The sequence below is a fragment of the Branchiostoma lanceolatum genome, chromosome 17, assembly GCF_035083965.1.
Source record: "Branchiostoma lanceolatum isolate klBraLanc5 chromosome 17, klBraLanc5.hap2, whole genome shotgun sequence".
Classification (NCBI taxonomy): Eukaryota; Metazoa; Chordata; class Leptocardii; order Amphioxiformes; family Branchiostomatidae; genus Branchiostoma; species Branchiostoma lanceolatum.
Window position 1 is genome coordinate 12475155 of NC_089738.1, and position 26153 is coordinate 12501307.

At 39.6% G+C, this 26153-nt stretch overlaps 4 protein-coding genes across 10 annotated transcripts; 2 read left to right on the forward strand and 2 right to left on the reverse strand.

The window, feature by feature from the left end:
• Positions 1-801: 801 nt before the first annotated feature.
• Positions 802-7368, forward strand: LOC136423471 (uncharacterized). Its single transcript, XM_066411628.1, has 5 exons — positions 802-1001; positions 1520-1701; positions 3756-3812; positions 4754-4845; positions 5500-7368. Exons 1-5 carry the CDS (start codon positions 967-969, stop codon positions 5806-5808), a joined length of 675 nt encoding a protein of 224 aa, XP_066267725.1. The 5' UTR covers positions 802-966; the 3' UTR covers positions 5809-7368.
• On the reverse strand, positions 7141-10936 carry LOC136423470 (thymidylate kinase-like). Of its 3 annotated transcripts, none has more exons than XM_066411625.1 (6): positions 10618-10936; positions 9394-9545; positions 8867-8975; positions 8518-8605; positions 8084-8272; positions 7141-7779 (listed from the first exon to the last, which is right to left on the reverse strand). In XM_066411625.1, exons 1-6 carry the CDS (start codon positions 10806-10808, stop codon positions 7648-7650), a joined length of 861 nt encoding a protein of 286 aa, XP_066267722.1. In that variant the 5' UTR covers positions 10809-10936; the 3' UTR covers positions 7141-7647. The 3 variants fall into 3 exon arrangements, with proteins under 3 accessions (XP_066267722.1, XP_066267724.1, XP_066267723.1); XM_066411627.1 differs by having other exon boundaries at positions 10628-10732; XM_066411626.1 differs by lacking the exon at positions 10618-10936 and adding an exon at positions 10414-10547.
• Positions 10642-20348, forward strand: LOC136423469 (DNA damage-regulated autophagy modulator protein 2-like). Of its 5 annotated transcripts, XM_066411620.1 has the most exons (11): positions 10642-10730; positions 11102-11260; positions 11908-12017; positions 12287-12359; positions 14839-14853; positions 15721-15828; positions 16025-16078; positions 16526-16593; positions 17157-17284; positions 17701-17878; positions 18256-20348. In XM_066411620.1, exons 4-11 carry the CDS (start codon positions 12310-12312, stop codon positions 18522-18524), a joined length of 870 nt encoding a protein of 289 aa, XP_066267717.1. In that variant the 5' UTR covers positions 10642-10730; positions 11102-11260; positions 11908-12017; positions 12287-12309; the 3' UTR covers positions 18525-20348. The 5 variants fall into 5 exon arrangements, with proteins under 5 accessions (XP_066267717.1, XP_066267718.1, XP_066267720.1 ...); XM_066411621.1 differs by lacking the exons at positions 10642-10730; positions 14839-14853; XM_066411623.1 differs by lacking the exons at positions 10642-10730; positions 12287-12359; positions 14839-14853.
• An 84-nt stretch (positions 20349-20432) lies between these two features.
• Positions 20433-25989, reverse strand: LOC136423468 (bystin-like). Its single transcript, XM_066411618.1, has 9 exons — positions 25782-25989; positions 25116-25331; positions 24294-24426; positions 23854-23993; positions 23231-23328; positions 23024-23102; positions 22752-22817; positions 22042-22250; positions 20433-21494 (listed from the first exon to the last, which is right to left on the reverse strand). The coding sequence occupies exons 1-9, from the start codon at positions 25920-25922 to the stop codon at positions 21206-21208; spliced, it is 1371 nt and encodes a 456-aa protein (XP_066267715.1). The 5' UTR covers positions 25923-25989; the 3' UTR covers positions 20433-21205.
• Between the last annotated feature and the right edge of the window lie 164 nt (positions 25990-26153).

Below are 26153 nucleotides of genomic sequence, written 5' to 3' on the forward strand. Positions count from 1 at the left end.
CGTCAGAGCTCCATATGATGACAATGCTATAAATTTTCATTATTTAAGGAAAGGCCAAACTCTCATCTAAATCGAGAGGCTGTTAGTAACTCCTCGTCAAGACGTCTTGACCACCAGGCGAAGATACAAGTCGATGATACACAACTGTTCTGAGGAGGTGTTCAGATCAACACTACCTAAAGCATGCCTGACATCAGGCTTTGGACGCATGGTTGTCACCACCAATAAGAATCGACAAGAAAACACAGTTGGGCATATTATGAAATTATTACGACTAGACTGCGTACGTGACAGTTTGAATGTAAGGCCCTAGACCGTGCCACGAGGAAGAACTGGCCTAGACACGTACATGTAGGCGCTAGGCCGACTGTGTACTTTGAAACTTTATTCATGATACTAAATGGCAAATTGGAAAGTCTAAATTTGTATGTTTTTACAAGTCAGCTCACATCAAAAACGACATCATTATATGCATAATTTAGTGTATATTGATAATATGATAATAGTATATAGTGCGCGCTTTAAAAAAACTCTAGGACACTTAAAACACACAACACAGAAATAGATGCAAGGGCAACCGATATTGTTAATTCGTCAGAGGATTGTGTTGTGAACTTGCAAAAGATAAAGGGTCAATGACCCCAGGCCCTTCCAAGCGTCCTTAGGCCCAGCAGTAGACGCTGATGGACAGGTCTTAAGATATCTCTCGGCTGGGACTGTTGAGTTCTTAGCTGTGACATTGCAAAGACGCTGTGCATATTTCTGCACCAGTGGCTGCCAAACGGGACGATATATAAGTTGGACGCAGAAGCCGCCGTTTGGCCAAGCACACCGGGTGGTCACCCCTACTCTTCTCGATAAGTCACGGTGTAGGGTTCAGCTTGAGAGAAGATAGAGTTGAATGGGCATTGTGGAGTAGAACGTACAGAGGTGTTCATCTGAGAAGATCCTTGAACTGTCGGGACAATGTCAGAAGCAGTACCAACCATGATCAGAGTCAGGTAGGTCGACATAAACGTCTGGCGTGCCTACAATCGGGAAGGTTTAATGCAAAAGGCTAAGTGATTTGCATAACGCCATTCATGGTAGAAACCCCGGAGATTATGATGATTGGATTACGAAGACCGAACATATCCTATCATTTGCTACCATCATCTATCTGTTAACTCAATGGTACACAATTGATATACTAAGGTGTATATTGTAAAACATTGGGCACGATATTGCAAGGAAGAGCCCGTCCCTCTCCTACACTTAAAGTCTTTATCTCCCCAACCGAAGTGAGTTGAGGTGAGATTTTGGACCTGGCGGCTTTCTTTGGTACTGCAGCAGAACTTCCAGTTTCCACATCTCGTTTTCCATATTGAAGTTGGAGTGAGTCTTGGTTTCACGGGCCACTGAGAATCATATATAACATTGAGATGTACTGTTGTTTTTTGGTATCAAAAGATGGAGCGAGTCTAGGTTCCATGGGGTCCTGAAAATTATTCTGACACGGCATTTCTGTTTTCTTTTTAAGGATCCAAGATTCTTGGTTCCACGGGCCCCTGAGGATCATACTCGGCAGAATGCCGCTGCGGCCGAACTCCGACCTGAAGATGCGACCTGACGAGACGGAGGTTGAGTGGGTAGAGAGAATACGGACCTGGTACAAGGCCATGTGGAGGACAGAGAAGGAAAAGGACGAGAGGCGCAGAAGAGGTAGGCAATGTCTCATATCATTTTTGGGTCTTTTACATATTGGGAACTGGATAAGTGAGACAGTATCTTTATCTGCATGCCTTAATCTACAGAGAAGGAAAACGATGAGAGGCTCAGGAGAGGCAGGCAATGTTCCATATCATTTACACATTTGGGACTGGATAAATGAGACAGTATCTTTATTTGCATGCCTTAATCTACATATATGGGAAAATCTCCACCATTTCAAGATTTACATATTATGAACTTTCATACATATTATACATTCCATCAAAGACTGTCCAAGTACTTGTCCCATTCCGTACTACAAAGCTTTTACCTCCGTAAAAACGGAGGTATTACCATGAGTTGGTGTGTTTGTTTGTTTGTTTATCTTAATGTGCATCTGCAGCCTGCCAGGGTGTAAGGCGAAAATGATGCGGAAATGATTTAATAGGATACTTGGAGAATTGTAAATCTGGTTTATAGAATTATTTATTGTCCTAAAATTGGAAGTCATTTTGGACCGAAAGTTATGCAATGATATATAGCAATTGGCTTAAGACCAACGTCCCTCGCAGATAACGATGCGCCAACAATGTCTGGCGTCATGAAATGACATTTTCCGGAAGCAAGTGTCTTGGTGCTGGGTGGTGTCAATGGGTGGGGTAGATGTCAGGGACACAATGATCTATCGAGATAGTCTCACATTTCAAAACAATGACAGGTTTCAGTTCTATGTTGCTAATTCTCTCTATTTGTCAAGGCCACGTTTAGAACATCAGACTTTCAGAGCATGTAGGTTTGACGTCACAAGTAGTAAAAGCTATATATTTGTTTACATGTATTCTTATGAAAACTAAACTCTGTACAGAGCAAAGATGCATGTCGTGAACCATTGAAGATCTCATACCACCGTGATTTTTTTAATTCCTTCTTTTCATTTATTATTGTGACTTTCTCTTCTCGCTGAATCTGTCTAATACACTTCCCCGCTGGCTCTCATAAGGCAAAAGATATGCAAATAGCAGGAAATGTAAGAGAAGAAATAACATAACCTATTCTGGGACCTTTTGGGGACCTCTGATCTAACTTCCTGTCAGTGTCCCCGACGTGCCCAGCATGTAGAAACCAGCCGCTACTTCATTCACAGTGCGGACACACAAGCAAATAAACAGACGCACCGAAAACAACACCTCCGCACACGAAGGTAATAAGCTGCAAGAGGAGTTAGCCGGTCACACAGATACACATAAGAAACCACGGAGTGTGGGTAGAGTCTACGAAATTGACCTGGAGGCTGAAACTGTCAAATGATTTGTTGCATGTTTTGCTGAGTAAGGACAAGGTTTTTTCTTATCACGATGGGAACATCTAGCAACGGAAATTATCTTATCTTGAACAGTCAACGTCTCACTATCTTATCTTAGAATGTCTTGCATTCCTTGACGTTCGTCGAACGTGAACAGCCAACGTCTATAGGGATACAGTGCGCACGCGCCAAGAACAATTTAGCTCGAAATTTCTAGAGGGCAATTTACAAATAGACGAGAAGTTATAGCAGCCATATGCATAGGCATGCATGGTGGTCAACACGTTGACTGACAAATACCAGAAATCGTTCCAATTCGTCTCCCTTATTTGGACGTTCTAGTGTGATGGCAGATTACGATGAAGGGACACTGTGGAAATGAAACTTGACATCAACAAGACAATTCAGTTTCAGGACTAATCTGTCTTGTCTGCGACGTAGCATTTCCGAGCTGTGATTGTTTCTTGAGTTGCTGCCGCTCAGAATCTTGAATTAATACTTTTTTGTGGACATACATGTCTCATTGGGCTAATTAAGTACAGGTCACAAAAAGAATACTTTACAAATACATATTTACAAGCTAGTATGATATAAATTTAGTATGTGGATTCGGACGATTCTCGCTCCTTTGTTATGATGGAAATGTAAGAACAGTTTTTTTTTGGTGTGATTGACTGTTTGTCTACATTAGCCCGTATTACACATGAGCATGTGGGGTAACATAGAATGCATCTGGCTATAACAGGGACTTATTGTTTTTCAGAGTTGAAGGCTGTGACACAGTGTATTGGTGACTACTTCAGAAGAGCGAAGAGACTAGGTGGGTATCAGTAATAACCTACCAATTTGGCTCATGCCACTCACTACAGCTTATTTCAACTTCTTAAGATATACATGGGGACTACTTTATATTGGCAGCTACTTCAGAAGACTGTTAAGAGATTATGTGGGTATCTGTGTAAAGCCATCAATTATAAGTTTGCTGACGCCACACGCTGTGGCTTATTTCGGCTTCTTGAAATATAAATGGGCCGAGTCCGCAGAGATATTACAGTGCTGACAAGGTATGCTTACCCATATCTATGGGGAGAATAAGAATGTGCAAACACAGCGTTGTCAACAGAATACGTGAGCCCACCCAACAGGGTCTTATGCAGAGGCATACTTTTTAAAGTATATATGTTTTGATTTATAAACTGGGTTCCTATCTACATTGCCAACGGTTCGGTAATCGCTTGGATACCTTCCTCGGGCTTCAGTGTCCTCAAATACCCCTTGCCACTATGATCAGTAGAGTTCAGTCACGTTTGGGGCCGCATCCTTAGCTTGTCGCCACATTGGCATCCCAATGCGACAAATTTGCAAAGAGTGTTAGAAAAAAATGTTGTGCTCCTGGTTACCGAATGGACCCTAGCAAAAACCTACCAACTCTTACCAATATTTTGTTGTTGACCGCTGGCACTTCCGATCTGACGTCTGATTGATGAAATTCAAAACAAACTTGCTGTATTTCATACCGATTTACCAACCTGGTTAATCTATTAACGGATTATCTTATTTAGTTCAGGAATCGTCTGTTTAAATCATTTTTTTTGGGGGGGGGGGATGACCGCTGGCAAGGGACATAATATTTTCGATCTGACATCTGAGTGATGAAATTCAAAACAGACTTTCTGTACATCCAACCTGTTTAATCTATCTACGGATGATTTTATCTAGTTCAGGAATCTTCTGTTTAAAACATCGTTTTCGCTCCGCCAGGTGTGTCGTGGGTGGCGATGGCGGCGGAGTTGGGTCTGACCCCGGTAGACGTCGCCGTGATCAAGACCGACTCTGGAGACATACATGAACAGGTTAGGGTCAGTTTATTGCAAATATATGCCTGAGGGCTAATTGCAGGTACAAACAACACATATAATAATGATAAATACAATGATATTAAGGGATACATCCAATTTTATGCTACATTCTAAAATTTGCATGGTGCTAGTTTTGTAGGGTCATGACAAAGTATAATGTTTTTGGGGAAAGAATAGGCAAATTTTCATCTTCACCACATAGGCATTACTTTGTGGCTACATGCAGGCGTTATCTTTGGTTTAAATCACTACTCCGATTCCTCGTCGTGAGTTGCCGTAGGATGAACCGAGATATGCGTATTACGTAACTGTCCTTGGTGCTGATTGCCTTTCCACCAGCCTACGCAAGGCGGAGCATGCCCGCGTGGTGACCATAAACTTTTATTCAGTAAATATATATACATAGCATATAAGCAGACCAGTACATTCTATCCAGTGGTGCCGCTAATGCAATGTTTATCATATCATCTTATATTGTGTTTTTTTTTAATATAGAAATTTAAGAAAAAAATCCATACTGTAGAATAGATCCTAAGTTGAAAAAAAAAGGATTCAAGATGGCAGATGACGTCATTTCCGATATGACCCGCCATCTATGATCTTAGATTTTGACTCGTGGTAGCATTCATTCGTCTGTACCCTGCACAGATCGAGAGAGTGATCTACCAGTGGCGTTACTACATGGTCATGGACGGCTTCAGCATGAACATCACCGTAGATTCCCTCATCGACTTCCTGGAAGAGTCCTTGGTTTTCTACGACCTTCTGGACTATCTGAACAAGACGGCGTTCAAGACGATCGGGAAAACGTGGGTGCCGAAGTACGAGGTCCCAGCGCGCAGACTGTCACAGGACGTCATAAAGATGACCTCCGTGGGAGCGACTTACAGAGCCGGTAGTACAGCGAGCGTCGAATCGACGGCCTCTACGGACAGCGACCTCGAGGCAGACCTTTAGACAGTGTACTGATGCGTTTCAGCCGAGAGAGACAGCGAGCGTCGACTCGAGTGCTCGAAGCTGGCCTCTAGACAAACTGCCGGTGCATTTCAGAATAAAAAAGCAGCAGTGCAATTTGAGCGCTCAATCTAGAAAAAATGCCTCCGCCAAGGAGGCGTCGCAAAAAAAAGATAATGTAGTCTCTCTACTGGACTACTTCTGAAAGAATGGTAAAAACTGGCCAAACAGGGACAATGATTTGTCAGAAAAATGAGACGGTGAGTTTCATGTTGGTCGGTATTTACTATTTTTTCAGCAACCAAAACAATCTGGTTTGACCATGGACTGTTGACACTTGTTGGCCTAAAATACCAACCGTCACATGCAATTAATGTTAGCGTATCACAACTGCTGGATACGGCAGAGCTATGAAGCTTACTAAGGAATGTTCCAGAAAAATAAATATCTATAGTATAAAGCCCCTGTTACACATAGCCAACCATGGCCTCCCGACCTTCTCCAGGCCATGGTTGGGAGTTAGTGATGAGCAAAGTCATCTATCGTTAGAAGTTGGTTGGCGAAGTTGCCTACTAGTCTTGAAAGCCCAGACGACTTTAAATTTGAAAAAGAAAAGTCGGAAAAGTTATGTTTTTCTTGTATGCGATCTGATGAACGAACTTGAGCTGGAATATGATGGATTCTAAACCAGTGCCGGCCATGGTTGGGGAGTGGTCGGGAGAAAAGTAGTGGGAAGGTCCTGAATGTGTGGCAGGGGCTTTAAAGTTTATCAGTGACACACAGTAGAGTTCTGGTAATAGAGACCTTATTATGTATTTTTACGGGTTTTGTGTGATGGCATTTGTACGATGTAACAAGAACCACATGTTTTGATTCTAAATTTAGTTCACTCAACATGAACACTCATTGCCCTTTGTTTGTAACATAACCAGCAAAGTGCAGTATCTTTTATCAATAGGTAGATTATTTTCATACCGGTATCTCAAATTCTTATCTAAAAATCATCATTTATCATGTCCATTTGTCAGATTTGACTCGTAACTGTAAGAGGTATAGATGTACATGTAGTTATAAATATGTTTTATTTATTTATCTACTTATCTATTGCTTAAGTTATTGATACTATCTTAACTTAATTGTACATGTGTATATCATGTCTATTTATGTGACAATCTATTTATACCATCAGTCTGACTTCATGTATTGGGAGTGTTACATGTTTCTTTAAAAAAAAAAGACAGTAGTCGTACTAACCAAACCACTGTTGGTCCTGTATACCTGGAAGCACTGGAATGTGTATCATTTATTTATTCATCCATCAAAAAATGTAAGCACTGGGATGTGTATCATTTATTTATTCATCTATCAAAAAAATATTAGTGGTAAATGACAAATGTCCCAACACCATGGCTGATTTTCAGCTGCCTTCAAAGAGGAAGACATGATTATTGATATTCAAGTAGTTTGCATATTCTTATTGCGAGGTAATGAAAGTCTGTACATGGTTGTCTTTGGACATTAAATACTATATAGAACAAAATAAGATAAACTTCTTTCTCTTTTCCTCTCTGACCGTATATGGGCATGTATGTGTATGTGTGTGTGTGCATGTGTGTGTGTGCGAGCGTGTGTATTATCTATGCATGTCTATCTGTTTGTACTTGTCCATATGTAAAAAGGCATACTGAGAAGAATAACATTTTTAACTCCTTGAGAGCTACATTTTCTTTCAGTCTTACCTCTTGACTTTCAAAAACATTCATGCACTGTAACAGCATACTAAGTAAAAGAAACTGTTGTATCATCCAAACAAGGTACCAATGGGGAAAAAATTGTAAATTTCTATGGTTGGCCATTTTCCATTGACTTCCATAGAGGTAAGATAGGTTGACAGCTTGACTTGGTTACAGCCTCCTTTGCTAGTTGTAGGATGTGTGTATGAAGTTCCTCTATTGTCTGGTTTGCATTCAAAATCTAGATTAAAGAGACAGACATGGTAGAAAGGGGTTAGATGTGGAATTTGCAACAGTTCTGCCTAGTTACATTTGACTATCTTAGAGTATGAGATCTTGATCATGATATTCATACCCCTTGTGAAATTGTTTTTCTCAAGAATGAAATGTAGTACAGTGGGATTTGGACCATCTTTGAAAATTCATTTTCTAACACAAGTTTAAGGACTACAAACACCACTTTTTTCACATACTAAAATCAATGAAAAGTCATGTATAATTTTGTTATACTCTACATGCCATGAATGCATGCATTCGTAACGTACCTTCCAGTCATCTTCCTGTAGGACTTTGAAATTTTCAGCTACTTTTTTCTGGAAGTCGGTCTGTTCGTACCTCTCTCCGCCGTACTCCGACCGTTTGGCGGCCTCCTCCGGAGGCAGGGTCAGGTAGATGACCAGGTCGGGCCGGGGCAGCCCGATGTCCGAGTGTTGACACCGCCGCATATCCAACCCCTACAAGAACAACAACAACGAGAAGTCAAGATCACAGCATGTCCAGGACCAAGGATACAAAAAACAGAAGTTCTGCTGTAAGTAAGAAAAGTTGTGTTAAGTGACTTTCCCAAGGACAAAAATATAGCCAGGAATCAAACCTGGGGCCTGCGTATCACATGTCCGCTAGTTTAACAACTTGAACATTGATGCCACCTTAATACATGATGATAATGCCATCTGTAAAGATTCTGATTAGTCCCTACCTTGGCTGCAGTAAAGGCCACTCCTGAGAATGCATATCTGTCAACAATGAGAGAAGTGCCCTCTGACAGAAGCTTCTCCATTCTAGGCCTGAAACATCAGAAACAGATTTTGAAAGAGAACTATACATTTAGATTCTTAGTCAACTACCCTAACCACTACCGCACACAATGCCAAGTGCTTAACAACTACTAGACTAAAAGTATAAGTTTATTTGAGCTCACAGTTGAAACAACTGTAGTAACGCTATGCTAGACAGAGTGTGAGTTTGCAGGGTGACCTCTCACTGAGGAAACTGCAAAATTTAACATAAACCAACTGCAGATATTTTAAGCTTCACGGTACACTTACACAGCTTCCCATCTGTTGGCTGAGAACAGCAGATGGATGGCGAAGTCGTGCAGCTCACATTTATTCCCCAGGTAGTCATTGATGACACTTCCTATAGCTGTGGTGCGGTCTATACAACATAGGAAGAACACAGAAGTTGTCAATCGGATATTGAGGAAAACCCTTTGTGTCATGTTAATAAATACAGATCTATTAGTATTCATGACAAAGGAAAGTTACATCAAAATACAGCAGGTATTCTGCGTTACATTGTAAGTATGAGACATACATGTAGGAAGAGAGAGGACCGATGGAGGTTTTGCTGTGTTTTAAGTTTGTGGTTGAAACAATTCTGCAGTACGCTACTGTAGTAATACATTGGAAAGGTCACAGTAATACCGCAAAAAGAAGAGACAGATATTCAAGATTTATTGTACAATTGTACTGTATTTCTAAACTTGTGTGTAACACCCCTTCCTATAACGTTCAAATATTCCACCTGCATATAAATATATCATATACAGTACACTAAATAGTGATATGATTACCTGGGAACCTGATGAGCTCAGCTTTCTGTCCGTGTTTCTGCAGTGCCTCGACTAGCTTCATACACTGGGTAGTCTTCCCACTGTGGTCCACACCTTCCAACACTATCAGGGCACCTCGGGCAGAGGCCATATTGTACAATCTACTGGGATGGCTACAAAACATAAAGATCAGTTGCAATGTTAGACTCCAAAGTAATACGGAAAAAATTATTGAAGACTGGGTAGAAAGTCCTATGTGAGAGTCATCCACATGTTAACTGTCCTGAGTGATTTAGGAATATGTGTGTATCATGTGCCTTCTTAGGCAATCAACAGCCTTTCAGAGTTCCAATTCAATTGACTTCTGCAGAGCACAATTTGAATAATACATGTATATGGCATAAAAAGCTGACATACAGACGGAATTTTTTTCATATTTTGCAGATTGTACCCGAAACAGTAACCCAAGCATATCCGTTTTTTGCATCTCACTAGTGCACAGTGCACCCTGATATAATTTTTATGGCGTCGAAGCAAGTCACCTTGTGGCTCCTGGGAATCAAACCCCGGCCGTCAGCACACAAACCCAACGCACGCACGTACCACTTTGATAAAAGGTCCAGACCAGTTAGACTGGTCCCAGTAAGTGGCGCTTGAACCACACATGGTCATATGCATAGAAATGTCGCCTCTTTAAAGTTTAATTACCTTGGGACTTCAAAGAAAGATTGACAAAATATATTTGTTTCTGTGTATCTGGCTCAAGAGTAACTTGTTGACAAGAAATTGTCTTTGTGTGTAAGTAAAATTATAGAGAGAGCTTCTTTATATTTGCATTCGGTGGCCATAACTTGATATTCATTTGGAGACTTAGAGAATTAGAGTTACACTTCGGCTGCTAGCAGAAACACCTTCAAGCCCGCCCCCCTCCCCCCAAAAGTATAAGTTAGACCGATTCCTTCAAACAGTACAACCTTAGTATTAACGATACATAGAATAAGATAGCTTTATGCAAAATACATAATCTAACCATAAACTTACATTTCCTATTTTTGGTCGCTGAAATAACCCTCAGTTCATGCACTTCTGTGTAAGGCCGTCACCACCCAGTTTAGAAATTTGGCGGGTAACTTTGGAATTTGGCGGGAAACCAAAGGTTAAAGGGCAAACAAATTTGCATACATCAGACCTTCGTTTCTGAAACGAACTACATTATGTAGGTTGACGTTAAACAATTTACGTTACCTGTACGCACACGTTAAGAATCCATGAACCGACTTGAAGATCTGCCGACGATGCATTCCGGTACCCGCGAAAAGTGACAGGGAAAGAGCCTGTGCAAGTACGATGGACCGATGGTGAGAATAAGTAACATCACTTTGATCGCTCTCCTGGTACTTTACTGTAAATACAACTCCTAGAAAACACAGTAACATCTATTCATTCTCTTCTACAAGGATGCGTGGATACAGCTAGATCCCAGAAAATGTGTGATAGTGTGTTTTTATCGCGAGGCGGCACCAAAAACCAAAAATATTCACAACCGAGACGCCATGTTGTTATGATTAGGCTAAACCATAAGACTTTGAAGGAACCGTTTTTCCTATGACTTTTATTATCTAAATATCGAGGTTATCAATTTTTAATACAAAGTTGAGTAATAGTTGACTTGTAAAAAAAAATATTTTAGATTTTGTAAAGAGTCGGATATATTTTTGTGTCATTGTAGCTGGTGTCGTAACCTGTCGCAGAGTGGAGTCGTCTAAAAGGTTCAAAGGTGAAAGCTCTTAAGGTTACGAAACGCCAAGGTCCGAAGTTTGCCATGGAAACATCCTGACGTCCGGCGTGAGCTTAAAGAGGCCATTTGGAACAGTCGCTTCAGAACAAGGTGGGCCTTTAACGTCTTGTAAATTCTTTTATTATCAGTTTCATGTAAAGGGGGAAATATTCGCAGTGGAAGAGGTTAACCGCGAAAACGGCGAACATAAATTTATAAAACCACCGCGAACGTACATTTCCTCTTTTATAGTATTACACATGTAACGTTATATGCATACTTGACCTGACCTGAGTGTCATGTTGTTTTATCACATTCTTAGCTTGTGTACTGGTTAAAAATCAATATAGGAAACTCTTCAGGTTTTGTTTTTCCCTTGCTTTTGGACTAGTGAATATTTGTTGTCACACACATTGTAACTGTGAAATCATTTATTTCAAGGGGATTTCGCGGCAGGAGGGTAAGGCGGTTACGTTTCCGCATTCCCATAAGTTCGCAGTTGACACTGTATTACAATAGAATAGTAATACATGGGAAATTCATATTTATGGTGTTGTAGACTCAAGGTAAAAATGTCACTGCCAAAACCACAAAGATTAAACCACCATGAACATTTCGAGGTTAACAGTAATTTGTATTGTTTGACATTTAACGTTATACAGCAGAAGACATATAATTAGATATAGCGATCATAAATTAGAGGAGACCTCCTTGTAAAAAGTGATCATTAATTAATGTAACTTTTTTTCTGGTTTCAGAACTAGAAACCTACAGAAAAGAGGTCACCCCAGCAAAATCATCGTGTCACCAGGGTTACCTGAGGTCAACAAAGTTGTTCATTAGAAATTGTTGATCAACTCATCCTCAGGTAAACTTGATTGAACAGCTTGTGTCCCTCATTTTGCGTTTATAGATTAAATAACAATAAGTTAAGAATTCAAACAAGTGTGATATGTTTGCACAATAAGCTTGATATAGTTCACTATTGGTGATAATCAATAGAATTACTACAGTATGACGTTTTTTAATCTCTAAAAATCAATAAAGTTCTGACTGTGAAAGAAGGAGCTTGCCATATTGTCCAGGTAAGAAAATATATTACATGTTTATGATCTTCGTTGTGACTTCACTATCCAGGGCCTTTTCTCGAAGAATAGCACATGAGGGCACTGCAAGACCGGAGCAACCAAGTATCGAATATATCAGAAGGGTGTGTACCGTAAATTCATTTGTTTTTGTGAGAACTTAATTTTGCGGTAGAGGAGGAAAGTGCTAGTAGGATTTTGCAGTGCTTAGTCCACGCCAATTTATTTTCTTGGTTTAACGGAATAAAAAAAAATTTAAAAAATGCTAGATTGGAAAAACAACATGAAGAGGAATGTTTTTACCTTGGTGCACATAGTATCAGGGAGTGAACAGGGTCCAGTGCAAGTTTTCACCCCTGCCTTCTATTTTCATGATTTTTGTTGTTAAGATTTAAACTAAAAATCCGTTTACCAAGAAATTAAATTGGTATGGCCTTAAGTTCACGATTGAAACAATTCTGAAGTACAATTAGTAATACATTGGATTGGAAATGTATATTCACTGTGAAGAGGTCACTGTGAAAACTTTGAAAACAAAACAGACACAAACATGATTTATTTGTCAGCATGTCTTTTAAAATTTCCTTCCTATTGTAATGGTTTCAAATCATCTTGCAACTATAAATATTATTTGGTTGTTTCAAAAACATTCTTTGCTAATATTCAGGTGAATCATTAAAGGGATGTCAAAAAAACTATTTGGATAACACTGTAAGTTGTGACGTTTTTGATATTGACTTATGGGATTGTAAATTTACATTGTTGCCTACGTATACTGTCAAAGTTGACACAAGATAGCACTTTGAATTCTGTTCATTGACTCTTGTTATGTTGTTGGTGCTGTGTCATTTTAGGTGGGTTTGTTTGTGAATTTAGGTGGGTGGGTGTATCGGTTGTATAGGTGAATTATATGTACACGTGTGTTTGTGCCGGTGGGTGCATTTGTGGGTGGTTAATTGTTCAAGTGAGTATGTTTGTGAAGAGCATGATTTAAGTTATTGATGAATCTTTACGATATTTGGTATACACAGGTAGGTGTCGGTAACAAGAAACACAATTTAAGTTTCATATTGGGCCACCTTGCAGGTTTCTTTGGTACTACAGCAAAGCTTTTGGATCTCATGTTCTGGACATACTAATATTACTATAGTAACCATTTTGATTATTTTGGTGGTAGATAGCACCTTTTTTTAGAGTATTTTGTTCACCTTCTGAAACATTGATAGAGTAGACACTACAAGTTCCTTTGTGCACTGACTACAACTTGTGCTCAGAAAAATATGTCCCACCACTTTGTCTTTTTGATGAATTGCTAAATAGGACTAATTACTGACCTATCTACTAGTCTTCTAACAGTAGACACCCACTGAAAAGGTACTCAGTGCATCCAATTTGTATTATCAGATGAAAAAACATAAAGTTAGTGTAAAAGTTGTTAATTATTCAGAAGGTTGCAGCTAAATGTAAGGTTCCACTCATGTCAGTGGAATTAAGTGCCAACTAATTAAGTTAACCATCTGACCTCTAGGGGTGTTAGTAACTGTTACCACTTAGGCCATGTTGATTTCATTATATGGAAGACATCCACCTACAGTCAAATTTTGACCCATCCCCCACCCCCCAGATAGAAATTTTCTACCACACTTTGAATTGTACAAAGCAGCTGCAAAATGAGCAAATATATGCCATTAGCAAAAAAAATATCAGAAAACTAATACTAATGTTGTAGAAGGTTAAAGTTAATTCCAAAGTCAAAGAAGAAGATGTGAAAGAAGAAAAACGAAGAATCTATTGATCGGTAGAAGCAATATAACATACGCTGTGTGTTTTATAAAGTAGCTAATGTTCAACCTTCCTGACCACTTATAATGTAGATTTCATAATGAAGGCAATTTTGTTTATGCCACCCTTTTTTTTTCGCTTGCTCACATCGGTTTTGGGGTTCCCAGAGGATGCTATCCATGTAATCAAATCAACATGGCCTTGTATTGATGGAGCAAATGTCCCTGAACTGACCTTGCATTTCTTTGGAGTGGTTTGAGGTCAAAGTTTAGTAGCAAGGTCAATTTTCACAGCTTCACTGCACAGCAGAATTATAGAGAATTAGGTAATGTATGAGTCTATGACTTACTGTAAACTCATTTATTTTTGCGGGGATTCAAGTTCACAGTAGATTTTAGGGGGAAAGAGATTTTCGTGGTGTGACGGATTTATGTAACCTAGCGGATGAATGTCAATGGAGGTTAAACTTGTCAGTAAGTGTGGTGGGTTTTTAACATGCTCCCTAATCCCTATATAGAATGTAATCATTACCCTGTATGCACCCTAGACACCAAAAAAAATCTCCAAGAAGATCTAACGGTTGCAAAGACCGTATCCAATAAAAACTCCTTTTGCCAGTTGGATACAGTCTTTGCAACCATTAGATCTGCTTGGAGATTAACCAAAGAGCTCATTCATTTGACATGTATTTTAATATACAATGTATGTGTTATTTGATTGTGATAATAGTAATATTGATCATGCCCATGACTATAGACTTGATTTCCCTTGGTGCTTTATATAATGCTTTAATCATTTCTCTGTCGCCCTTTTTGCAAGCAGGGTAGGAAACATGAGGTATGTGTAGATCTGCTTTGCACATTTTCCTCTAGTTAGATATAAATGCATGTTCATCTTGGATAAATATCCTAGAGGCCAGCCTTGTTAGGGGACTAAAGCTATAGATAAGGCTGGCATCCAGGCTATTGGATACTAGTAACACAGAGAGATAAAGATGTGGACCACTAGAAAACCGTAGAAAAAACTTCAGAAAACATGTGTAAAACACAGAGCAGAACCCTACGTCTTCTTGGAGACTAATGCATGTCTATTTAATAAAATGTACATACAGTCAAACCTGTACAAGTGATCACTTCTAGTCATAAGGACCACCTGGCCAATATGGCTTTTTGGTGATGCCTTTGATAATTTTTCCGATTGACATTTTTAAGTATTAAGAATCCTGTCTATAGTGACCACCAGTGTCCACTTAGATCAGTATTGATGCACATCAGGGCTCGAAATAGTGGGTGCATGTGCACCCAGTGCACCCAAAATTGGAGCTGTGCACCTAATTTTTGACTGTGGGTGCACTGGTGCACCTATATATTTTTGTAGCCTATAGGGTTAAGGTACTATTGTACACTAGTATACAGAATATTCTTGAAATGAAAGTATGAAAAACAGCATGATTACTTTTTGCTGTACTTTATTTAATGTATTATTTGTTTGAAATTTTGAAGTTAGCTATAGAATTACAGATTGAAGTTCTTAAGAAAGGCAGCAGCATTAAACTTTGTAATTATGTTCTGAAGAACATTCAACTATATTTTATCTGGTGCACCCAAAATTCTTTCTGTGCACCCAATTTTTTTAGTTGGGTGCACCAGTGCACCTATTCCCAAAGATGAATTTCGAGCCCTGCACATGATTGTCACCCTACAGGTCTGGGAGCTCCGCACCGAGAGACAGTAAACCCAAGATGGGGGCCCATCCCTGCTGCGTGCTGCCCATCGTAGTGGGAGTCGGGACAATCATCATGTTCTTTGTGTGGTAAGTACTTCATATCAACAGTGTTAAAAAAGAACGAAATTAGATATACCGTACGGTAAAAGTAGAAGAAAGGGGTATGTAAACTTAGTTGCATCAAGGAGGTTAGAAAATTAAGGGTAGCGAGTGTAGTAATCGGATATGGCACCCAGGCTAACTTTACCTTGTCATAATTCTTTTTTTTTTCTTTTCTTTACAGCTACGCTATTGCAGTCAGCAATGATCACACAGTGAAGAATTTTCCTTTTATAAGGTAAGAATGCAGGACTGCATAGCCTTTCAATGCAATCCTTGAATGATTTTAAGCTGTCAATACAGTAGGTAAAAAGATGTGTTCCTCGACATAGCATTCTTCACAGAGCCTCGCTTGCAGCCAATACAAAATGCCTTAAGTTTGCAATTAGGAGGCTCTGCTAAACCGGGCTGCGGTTTTCACTGTTGCAGTTCACAGTGGCCTCTCACCAGTGGTCAGCCAATCAGAGAATTTCCTAAATGTTTTCTTTAAGTAAAGTTGATTCTGATTGGCTGACAGCTTGTTAGCAGACACGTCCACAAAAGCTTGGTTTTGCAGAGCCTCCCCACTGTATATTGTATACTCTGTGGGCGAGGCTCTGTGTTGGGAACTGCCTTATGACTGTACCTGTGATTGTCTAAGATCATACCAAGATGTTTAAGACAAGGATTTTTCCATTTCTAACAGTGACACAGGCGTGTATCCCCCAGAGAGAGGCATCTTCACTTTATCCTTCAACCTTTCTGCATTTGGAGGTACCTGTACCTAAATATATTTCTACTGCCAAGGCAAAGGCTAAGTTGTTTTCACTAGTATTTGTACACTGTATGTTAGTTGGTCTGAGGGAACATAAGTTAAAATGATATGAATAGATTTGTATTTTCATTTTGTGGGTGGACACTGGAATGAATAAGAAAAAATTCGATTTTTGAAAACATATTAATGCAGATTCAGGAATCTTTTTAACGAATTCTTTTTAGGAAAGCTTGATTTTTTCATAAAATTATTGTATAGTAATATTAGTATATGAACTTGTTGCCACCAAGTACAGTAGGGGCATCCTTATCATGATCAGATACAGCTAGATGTGTAAAGGTTAGGAGTACAGGTAATATAACCAGCTGCTAGCACGTGTACCTGGTGAAGCTGGTGTGTTACATGTATGTCAAAGTGCAGTTATACCGGCTATACAGATACAGAAGCTGATAAAAGATATGCTACACTTACGCTCCCTTGAAAGTCCCTTCTATATGAGAAATGTTTGCTTGCTTGTTTGTTTGTTTCATACATGGTTTCCCCTATTATGTACCTATTGTAGGTGTGGTGCTAATGTTTCTGAGATATAGTTACATCTCACAGTGTGACGGTCCTCCCAAACTGAACAAGTTCACGTTTGGCTGTGGTGTCCTTGTCTGCTTTGGTCTCATGATGGTCGGTGCCTTTCAGGTATGAGTTTGAGTTTATTTCCATCCACTTTTACCTAGCCTAGTTCTGTGAAAGCTTAGGGATACAAGTAGAAGGCTGTTAGATACCCTGAAATACAGACCAATTCAGAACACCCATCTCAAATTTTATAACAGCCCACTATAACTGTCCAGTCCAGGGTTGTGTCCAATTTTTAAATATTCTTTCCCACTCATTATTTTGGAACCCTTATTGTTAATTTTTGTCGTTAAATCTGTCGGAAAATATTCTTGTCAATTTCATGTCATGAAGATCATTTTTTTTTGGACGGACGGGGTGAAATTTTTTCCATCCCAACAAGCAAATTTTCGTCCTGGGACACAGAGATAGGCCCTGAAGATAGCCCTGGTCAAGTCTTATGAATCAGACTATAACTTCATGACTTGTCTTCCCCCTAGTGGTCTGAGATGTTGTATCCCCACATGGTTGGAGCCGTTATGGCGTTTGCCCTGGGGATTGTGTACATCTGGCTGGACACCATCCTCAGCTTCAAGCTGCGGCCGGTGTTTACCAGCTTATGGGCCTTCAGGGTACGACTTCTGGTGGCTATCCTGACTACAGTGAGTGGAGGCATCAGTATCCTTCAACATCGCCTCCATGTACAGACCTATTGTTTTCGGTGTATCTGTTTGCATCACTGTTTTTGTATTACCATGATATAGGCACATCTCACCACAGAGTGACAGAAAGTAAAGGGCAAGGGTATGCATGAAGGACAGGAAAGAAAGTTCAGAGGTGGTAGAATTAGATAATTTCACAACCTTGGCTGACAGGTGACAGACATTCCAGGTCATGAGGTCAATGGAAGAGGCTACTAATTCATGGGGAGTTTTTGTTTAGTACTTGTTGTCAGGATAGTTCTGTTTTCTGTAGCTTGTGTGGTTTTATTTGTGTGTTTTGGCTGGATGGATGGATGGAAACAATAAGAATGTCTTTCTTAACATGGTTACCAGTGTTTGTGTTCGGTGGCATTATCTTTACCAACGAGAACTACCTGTACGCGATCCGTCTGGCGGCAGTCGGCGGGGAGTGGGCCCTGGGGATCGGACTTCTTCTGTACATCATCACGCTGAGCATCGAACTCAGGAAAGTCAAGAGGATGCACCTCATCATGGACATCTCCGGAACGTTCAACGTGTCCAACACTCACGAGTTAAGGGCTTCCAACTCCAGGGTTATCGCTAACCACGATTTTATCGCTAACCACGACATTCCAGAGTAGTGTTAGTTTGGTTGTAAGAATTAGCCTACTGTAGCTGATGAGCATCTTTCATCTTCTCTGAGTAGCGTATATAGTCCAGTCGTTAGTAACCCTACCTTTGTTTTTGGACTAAGAAGGCGGGAAGTTTGAATCCCGACTGTGTTGCTCACCAAACATGTATGCTACTGGAAAGGGTCACAGTCCTTAGGACAGGACGTTGAGTTGTGGAATACTGTTCATTGTACTTGTTGAAAAGAGCAAGGGGAATTTCTCCAGTGCAATGAACTAGTAAATTTAAAGTACTGTATATAGCATCTATCTTCTCTGTCATGACCAGTGGAAGATTAGCTCATCTGTTCATTATTCATTTCAGGTAAACTGGTTGAAGATCATTTTCACTTTCATTCCCTGCAAAATCGTGGAGAAGACAAAAGAAACTCAGCAGCTACAATAGGGGATGGATACCAGCTAAAGATAGATACCTCATTTTTGGACCACAAACTTTTCTGACATTTTTCCTATATGGAACTAGTCCCAAAGATTATTGACCACTAGAAATACCAAAGTTTGATCACCAAAGCTACTGGTAGCTCTGGACTAAACCCTTGAAATTTGCTTTCAGTGTGCCAAAAAGAAAGGGTACAATGCCATATTGAAATTTTATGTAATTTTCTATGACAAAAAAACTTGCAGTATCATCAGGTAGGCAGCCGTCGCCGAAAATTTCATACAAGACTCAACATTCTGTCCCCATGAGGGAGTGGCTGCATGTCCGACAAATACCTGCTTTATTATGTTTCTATTTTACATTTCTACATTTTGGCAAAGGTATTCAGAGCTATAGGATCGATCTATTACACTTAATCTATAACTGAACGACATGTATTACAATGTTTAGGTAATTAGGAAAATGGAATTATGGTATGTCCTTTACATAATAATAGTATGGTGAAAGAACACAACATTTCTGATTGAAGATTTTTGTCACAACTCCAGCTCTGTATCTTTGGGTTTAAGTTAATAAAAGTTACTTGAAATTGGTGCCACAACGAAAAGACTTGTGTAAGGCACTTGCTACATTTAGGTGAATAGATAGAAATTGTGACATATTCCATGTAAAGGTTGTAACGCATAAAGGTTATGCTTCACTATTTTTGCCTAGGTGATGACTCTTGTTTCAGAATTTTCTTTCAAATTCTACAAGTGTCTTCCTTCCCATCTAAATGCTGCAATACATAACTTTGAACCACTGAATGTATGTTAATTGCTGTGAACCTTATATGTGGAAAAAATGGTGTTACTGTTTCTAAAATGTTGATTAGAAAGTTTGTGAAGATAGTAATCCAAGTGTATAGTTGCAATCAGTACACATTTATGACATGTTCATTAAACAATTGCCAATTATTCAAATTAAGTCCATTTTGATATATTGTGGACATCACCTAGATGTGTTATAAACTTATATAGAATTTTGTATGTCCTTATATGTAATTTGAATTTGCTGCTATTTGGGAGTGTCAATCATTAAATGAGATTGTTAAGTTAGATTCTTAAAAAATGTGGAAATGTCAGTGTCAAAAATGCACAACTACATGTTGCTTGATTTGTTGTAAACTACATATACTTTTATGGCATCTTCTGAGATTATTTTCTGTAATCAAGTTGTATTAAGTTGCTTATCAAGATGGTATCTATTTCTAATTAAGGACTGGAAAATTTTTATTTTTTTCTAAAGAAGTTGCTAAATGACATACTGTGTTGCTGATTTTTTTCCTTTGATTTGACTTGTAGCTGTAAGCCTACAAATAGTTGAAATAAAAAATATTATTTTCATAAGCATCACAATGTAAAGAGTACTGGGCGTTTTGTTTGGGTATTGTTTATGATGAAAATTGAAAGAAGATTCTACAAATCAACTGGCCAAAGCAGTTAGCAGAGAGAAGTCTGTATTTATACCAATGTTCAGCTCATACAACATGTTCTGTATATATACATTGTGAAAGTGATACTACTATGTAGTATGGTGTCTTTATCTCTGGAAAGAATGTGAATGTTCTATTGTGGTGTCATAATTGTCAGAATTATATGAACTGAATGTTACAGAACAAATCAACCAGGATATGAAATTTACAAAAAAATTAAAACATGGTAATTAACCAACATACAGTTTTGACCTTTCCTGGGTTTTAATGTTTCATACTATAGACACTCAAATACATTGTACATGCATTTGAAGATGTGCATAATTTTTATAATTAGTTTGTTCAATGTTCACTATAATATCATACCTTCCAATCCACTTATCTTGCATTACATCATGTTTAAAATAATGCTTAAGATTCTGCCCCAAACAAAACAGAGCCACCTTTACATGCATGTCCTTTACAGTATAAATTAGACCTTTTTTCAAAGCAAACTATACATTAAAAGTATGAAAGGTTGATGAAACAGTTTTTAAACAAAATTCATTTTGCAATTCATATTTCTGCCTTTGAAAACTAGTTCTATATTTGAAAGGACAACAGAAAGATCTATGCTGTTAAGATAATCTTATAACAGGAAAAAAATACCATACAATAATGGTATGTCTCTTTTAAATAATTTGACATAATACATTGAGCTTCCAACTAGGTGCCTCTGAACTTTGGAAAAGGACATTTCAATTTGAACTTGAAGAAGTGAGTATTGCTACTGTGTAGTACTTAATCCATATCTGCAAAGTGCACAGTTCTAGACGATGCGCCGGCCAATGACGATGCACCTTTCATAGACGATGCGCCTGCCATTGGCTCGTCAGTTTCTTCATCCCTGCACTTGGAGTTGAGGAGTTCTCTGCGGATCTCTGGCGTGATCTGCTCGTGTGTCTGGGCGCGGAGCAAGTCGATGATGGCTTCCTTCTGTTCGCTGGCCAGGTCCTCTTTGTAGCGCTGGACGAACGTTAGGAGACACTGGTGCCACAGGACTGGGAGCTGTCTCTTGTCAGTTACAAACCTGGAGGTACAATGGGATATAACTTTAGGATGACGACTGGTCTTGGTGCTGTCTTTAAATATACAGTCAAACCTGTACTACTTCTAATGAGCATCTCTGCAATAGGACCACCTAGCCATTGATATACAGTCAAACCTGTACTAGTGACTGTATAAGGACCAACTGGCCAATGCAGCCACTTTTTGGTGGCCCCTTAGATTACTTTCCCCAATGGCCCAAGCATTGAGAATCCTGCCACCAGGAGTGTCCACTGTCACCCTTTTCTTTTAGTTCCCCAAGTCATATGGTCACTATAGACAGGTTTGACTGTAGTGTATTCCAATTGTAAGGTTCCTAACCCTGTCAATGCAACTGAAATACCTCACCATTCAGACATGGTGTTGGTGCCTTTAGAAGCCACCAATTGGTCAGACAGACCATTCTTTTGGTAGCTAATTGGTTACTTAATAATCTAATTATTGTGTAGATTACAGCATTGGTATGGGGATGTTATTAAAAATCCATTAACATCTCTAAAGGCTCCATTAATGCAGTGCACAAGACTCACCTTAGGAAGTGAAAGACCATGGCATCTACCACTCTGAAGGGAAGGGCGTACTTCTTGTCCAGTAGGACCCTTAGAAAGATGCTGTTAGCGCCGTTGTAGTCCATCTCCGCAATTTTCAACATGGCGGCACTGGAGTGGAGGACGGGGATGGACGTCTTGGCGAGCACACTGCTGATGATGATGGCTTCTCGTAGCGTACATGTACCGGACTGGGGGGTAGGCAAAACGTCAGCTTATTATAATGGATATCAGGGCTTTCCCCAGCTTTAATCTTTTTCCGTCCCACTCATTGTTTGTTGTTAAATCTGTTATTTTAAGCTTACAACAATCAATACATTTTCATAAATTTCATGTCACAAAGTTCAGATTTTTATCATGGATGTGGTGACATTTTTTTCTGTCCCAAGATGCAAATTTCCTTCTCGGGACGGATGGATGGGTCCTGGAGACAGCACTTATGTAGAGTCAAAATTGCCCAAGAAGACCACTCAGGGGACCAATAAAATCTGTTCTATGTGGACAGGTAGTCATGGATAGACAGGATTGTGTCTATAGTGACCATCTACTAATCCCATGTAATATCTTTTTTAATTGCTCACAAATGCTACTTTCAGCTGTGTTTTCTCCCTATAGTTACACAGGAGAATCTTAACTTAAAACACTCCATTATTGACTTGCACCTCAAGAAAGATCGTTGTTACTACACTCACCTCACACAATGGCAGTAGGATGCCCTTCATGAACGCCGCTGGCTTGAACAAAGCCTTTTTCAACGCCTGAAACAAAACAAAAGTTCATGCCTTTTCAGCTCTGTAACACTCACTGAACAAACGAACTTTCATACAACATGGATCAGCAGTCTTACAGACTATAGGGTAGCAGTCTAGCAGAAAAAAATCTACTTTTTTCATACCAAAATAAACTTAACGCCCCTTTTGATTTGAGTATAATAAATACATGCATCACTTTATCATATACTTACCATGTAAAGGTGGAAGTTTAGTCTCTTAAATTCTGTGATGTCATCACGAACTCTTGGAAGAAGGACAAGGTTGAAAAACCTGGGAAAACAAGAAAGTAAAAATCTTATATATATCAAGAGCGTAGAAAATGACACCATATGAGTGACCAATAAGAAAGTAGGGAATGAGGAATATGTTTGATCTATTCCTAGCCTTGTTGGCCTTACCTTTGTGCCATCTTGACATTGAGGTTGGAGGTGAAGATACGTGTGGCCTGGTGCATGGCAGCAGCAGTCCAAGTCTCCGGTTCAGTGATGTACAGAATCTAGCAGGCACAGAAAGTGGTTCTATCAACTTACACCAAGGACAGAGCACTTCTACATAGGAGGAGCATGATCATGATCATCACAAGATATCTTGATGTACATATATAAAAAATACAATATTTAAGTCAGAGACTGTCACTGAGTAAAAGCATCCTTTTAAGTGCTATATACCAGTTGGCTGCTCAGAGGCTACTGTCTTCATGCCATACTTCTTGACACCATGAAATAATACAGGTCAGGTGCATGTATAACTATCAGAAATATGTGGATGACAAAAATGTCACCTGCCTATGCAGGTGGTATTTCAAGTCCTGAACTCTAGTCCACAGTTCAGGGCTTGAAATACCACCTGAATTTGTAGACCAATAATGGAACTTCTACATCTACATCTATACTTCACTGGACAAAGCCCCCTGCTTTGGCATCATGTCCAGGACAGTCTATGTCACTTATCAGAGCTACGTATACAGCCCTCCCAAACCTTCATCTCCAATGCAATGTTCCTTAGGGTAAGATTGTCTCACCTGTTCCCAGTTGGCCAGTGCAGGGATGATCTTGAAGGCCTTGGGGAGTTTGCCGCTTCGATAGCGGCACAGAATCTGTCGAACATCCTTGTACACCCTGACCACCCGCTCATCAAGGTCAGGCATAGGCAGGCTACCATCTTTGATAACAAGAACACATGTATTAATTAGCTTTCTTACAAAGAAACATTTTAGGGAACGACAAAGAAATGTTTGCTGAATAAAACTATATATACCACATTCAGCAATACCTTACTTCACATAATAAGATACAATACAGTCAAACTGCAGTACAGTACAGTAGTAATACATTGGAGACATACTTTCTTGGTGTCATGGCAAAATAGAACCACCACAAACATTTCATGATTTAACTTACTTTCTCCACAGTAGTATTTTCTGAATGGGAGAATTTTGAGGATTCGGTGTGTTGACCTTACCTGATCTCTGGCTGGCCAGCTCTGTTTTCCTCTCTGTGATTTTCTCCATGATGATGTCGGCGAGTGTTCTGCGTACGGGCGGGTTCGCCGACATGAACAGAGCCAGTGCCTTCTCGTCATCTTCATCAACCTCCTACATGCACAGGACATTGAAGACATCATTAAACAGTTTCATCAATGTCAGTCAATCAATATAAACTGGGCTTTTCATCTACTAACATTTCAGTAACCTTTCGGCTACCATCCTCAAAGCTTAACGAAATCTATTACTTCTTGCTGCATGGTGATGTAGTGTGGAGGATGCAGTTCCAAACATGACTGAGTCTGTACCTTCACTCATCCCTAGCCTGTTAATGACTGATGTGGATGTTTTGATCCAGATAGCTTACTTGATCCATTATGTACATTATGTAAGACAGTACGAAAAGCTACTTTTAAAACAAGTCACCTGGCATGTAGCTTTTTAAATTCAGCCAAATCATGGCAAGATATCCGCTCCATATATCATACTGATCGTTGTCATATCTGCATGTTGCAATACTAAAACTTTTCTTGCAGCTACCCGGTAGTCATTCTTTTGTTCGCAACTGGCCTTCACAAAATATCCTCTCTCGTTGTCATAGCTTTCCATCTTTTCATACTTGATCCATGGTTCGTATCATAATTAGACAAAGAAGACTCAGCCATCAGTGACTGAAAAATGTTTTCGCATTTCAATTTGTTTGTCCAAGACTTTTCCGGATTCAAAAGAATTTCAAACACAAAGAAAGAAAGAACTTTCATCATATCTAAGAATAGATGGACATGTGTTAAGATACTTACCACTTCCTGATAGTCATACTGCTCATCCTCGGTCCTCTCCTCTTCATCCTCCTCTTCCTCTGAGTCATCCTCAGCCGTGGACGGTCCCCCGAGAGTCACTGTCTTCTGTCCCGCAGCTTTCTTCCCCTTCCTCACCACCCCGTGTTCCTCCTCGAGCTCCTCCTGTTGTCTCCTCGCCTGGTCAAGGATCTTCCTGGACAGGTTCTTGTCCACAAACTGGTGGGGAAGAAATACTGTAAATCTTGAAATGTTGGCAGTGGTTTTATTTTACCTTCTTCTTCTTCTTTGGGTTTACCTTGAGGATTTTTTCACGGTTTTTGCAGTGACCTCTACACCGTGAGATCTTGGTATGGTGAATAGATTTTTCCATTGTTTTACTACCGTACCGTTGTTTAAAAAGAAAACCTAGAAACAGTGAAAAACATTTCTACCGCGAAGTTAAGTTCCCGCTGAAATAAACAAACTTACAGTAACGTTAATCAAACATGTATTTCTGCTCTAACATTACATGCTGTTTGATTTTTCCTTATTTCACATTTTTCATAAAGCAAAGTGCCCCACAACTTATGTCTGAAATCCAATATATAGTATCTCCGCAGTGTTACATCTGGGCTTTTTCAAAGCCCCCCTCCCCCTTCAAAATACCAAGTGCCAACATCTACCCACCGATTCTTCTGGCTCGTCGGCGGCTTTCCGTTCCTTGGTCCTCTGTGAGGGCCTCACGGCCTGGTGCTCGACGATCTGCTGGGCAAGCGATCCTGCATGCTGCTCTGTTTTCAGCCGCTTTACTTTCTTAACTTTCCCCATAATCTACACATGTACAGACGAATTTTCCAATCGTCGCAACGTGCAGGGATAACCTTTGACACCAACCTCGCTTTGAGGTTCAATCTAGACGATACCATGTTTTAAGAATGGGGGTGAGAATGTATTAATGGATCACAAATACTGTATTACACTCTGTAGAAAATAGATTGCTTGAAAGTTTAAAAAACTTGACACATGACATGTGTTCACAGGTATTTAAGATCTACCGAG

What these genes read in the sequence shown, in the direction of transcription:
- LOC136423468 (XM_066411618.1), bottom strand. Translation starts at nt 25,922, where the DNA reads ATGGGGAAAGTTAAGAAAGTAAAGCGGCTGAAAACAGAGCAGCATGCA. An exon ending in TAAACTTCCACCTTTACATG is followed by an intron (nt 22,818 to 23,023) that starts GTAAGTATATGA and finishes GTTTTGTTTCAG; the next exon opens with GCGTTGAAAAAGGCTTTGTT. An exon ending in ATGGTCTTTCACTTCCTAAG is followed by an intron (nt 21,495 to 22,041) that starts GTGAGTCTTGTG and finishes TTGTACCTCCAG; the next exon opens with GTTTGTAACTGACAAGAGAC.
- LOC136423471 (XM_066411628.1), top strand. Translation starts at nt 967, where the DNA reads ATGTCAGAAGCAGTACCAACCATGATCAGAGTCAG. An exon ending in CCAACCATGATCAGAGTCAG is followed by an intron (nt 1,002 to 1,519) that starts GTAGGTCGACAT and finishes TTTCTTTTTAAG; the next exon opens with GATCCAAGATTCTTGGTTCC. An exon ending in CTGGAGACATACATGAACAG is followed by an intron (nt 4,846 to 5,499) that starts GTTAGGGTCAGT and finishes TACCCTGCACAG; the next exon opens with ATCGAGAGAGTGATCTACCA.
- LOC136423470 (XM_066411625.1), bottom strand. Translation starts at nt 10,808, where the DNA reads ATGTTACTGTGTTTTCTAGGAGTTGTATTTACAGTAAAGTACCAGGAG. An exon ending in TGAGCTCATCAGGTTCCCAG is followed by an intron (nt 8,976 to 9,393) that starts GTAATCATATCA and finishes TATGTTGTATAG; the next exon opens with ACCGCACCACAGCTATAGGA. An exon ending in TACAGGAAGATGACTGGAAG is followed by an intron (nt 7,780 to 8,083) that starts GTACGTTACGAA and finishes TCTTTAATCTAG; the next exon opens with ATTTTGAATGCAAACCAGAC.
- LOC136423469 (XM_066411620.1), top strand. Translation starts at nt 12,310, where the DNA reads ATGAGGGCACTGCAAGACCGGAGCAACCAAGTATCGAATATATCAGAA. An exon ending in AAGAATTTTCCTTTTATAAG is followed by an intron (nt 16,079 to 16,525) that starts GTAAGAATGCAG and finishes CATTTCTAACAG; the next exon opens with TGACACAGGCGTGTATCCCC. An exon ending in TGATGGTCGGTGCCTTTCAG is followed by an intron (nt 17,285 to 17,700) that starts GTATGAGTTTGA and finishes TCTTCCCCCTAG; the next exon opens with TGGTCTGAGATGTTGTATCC.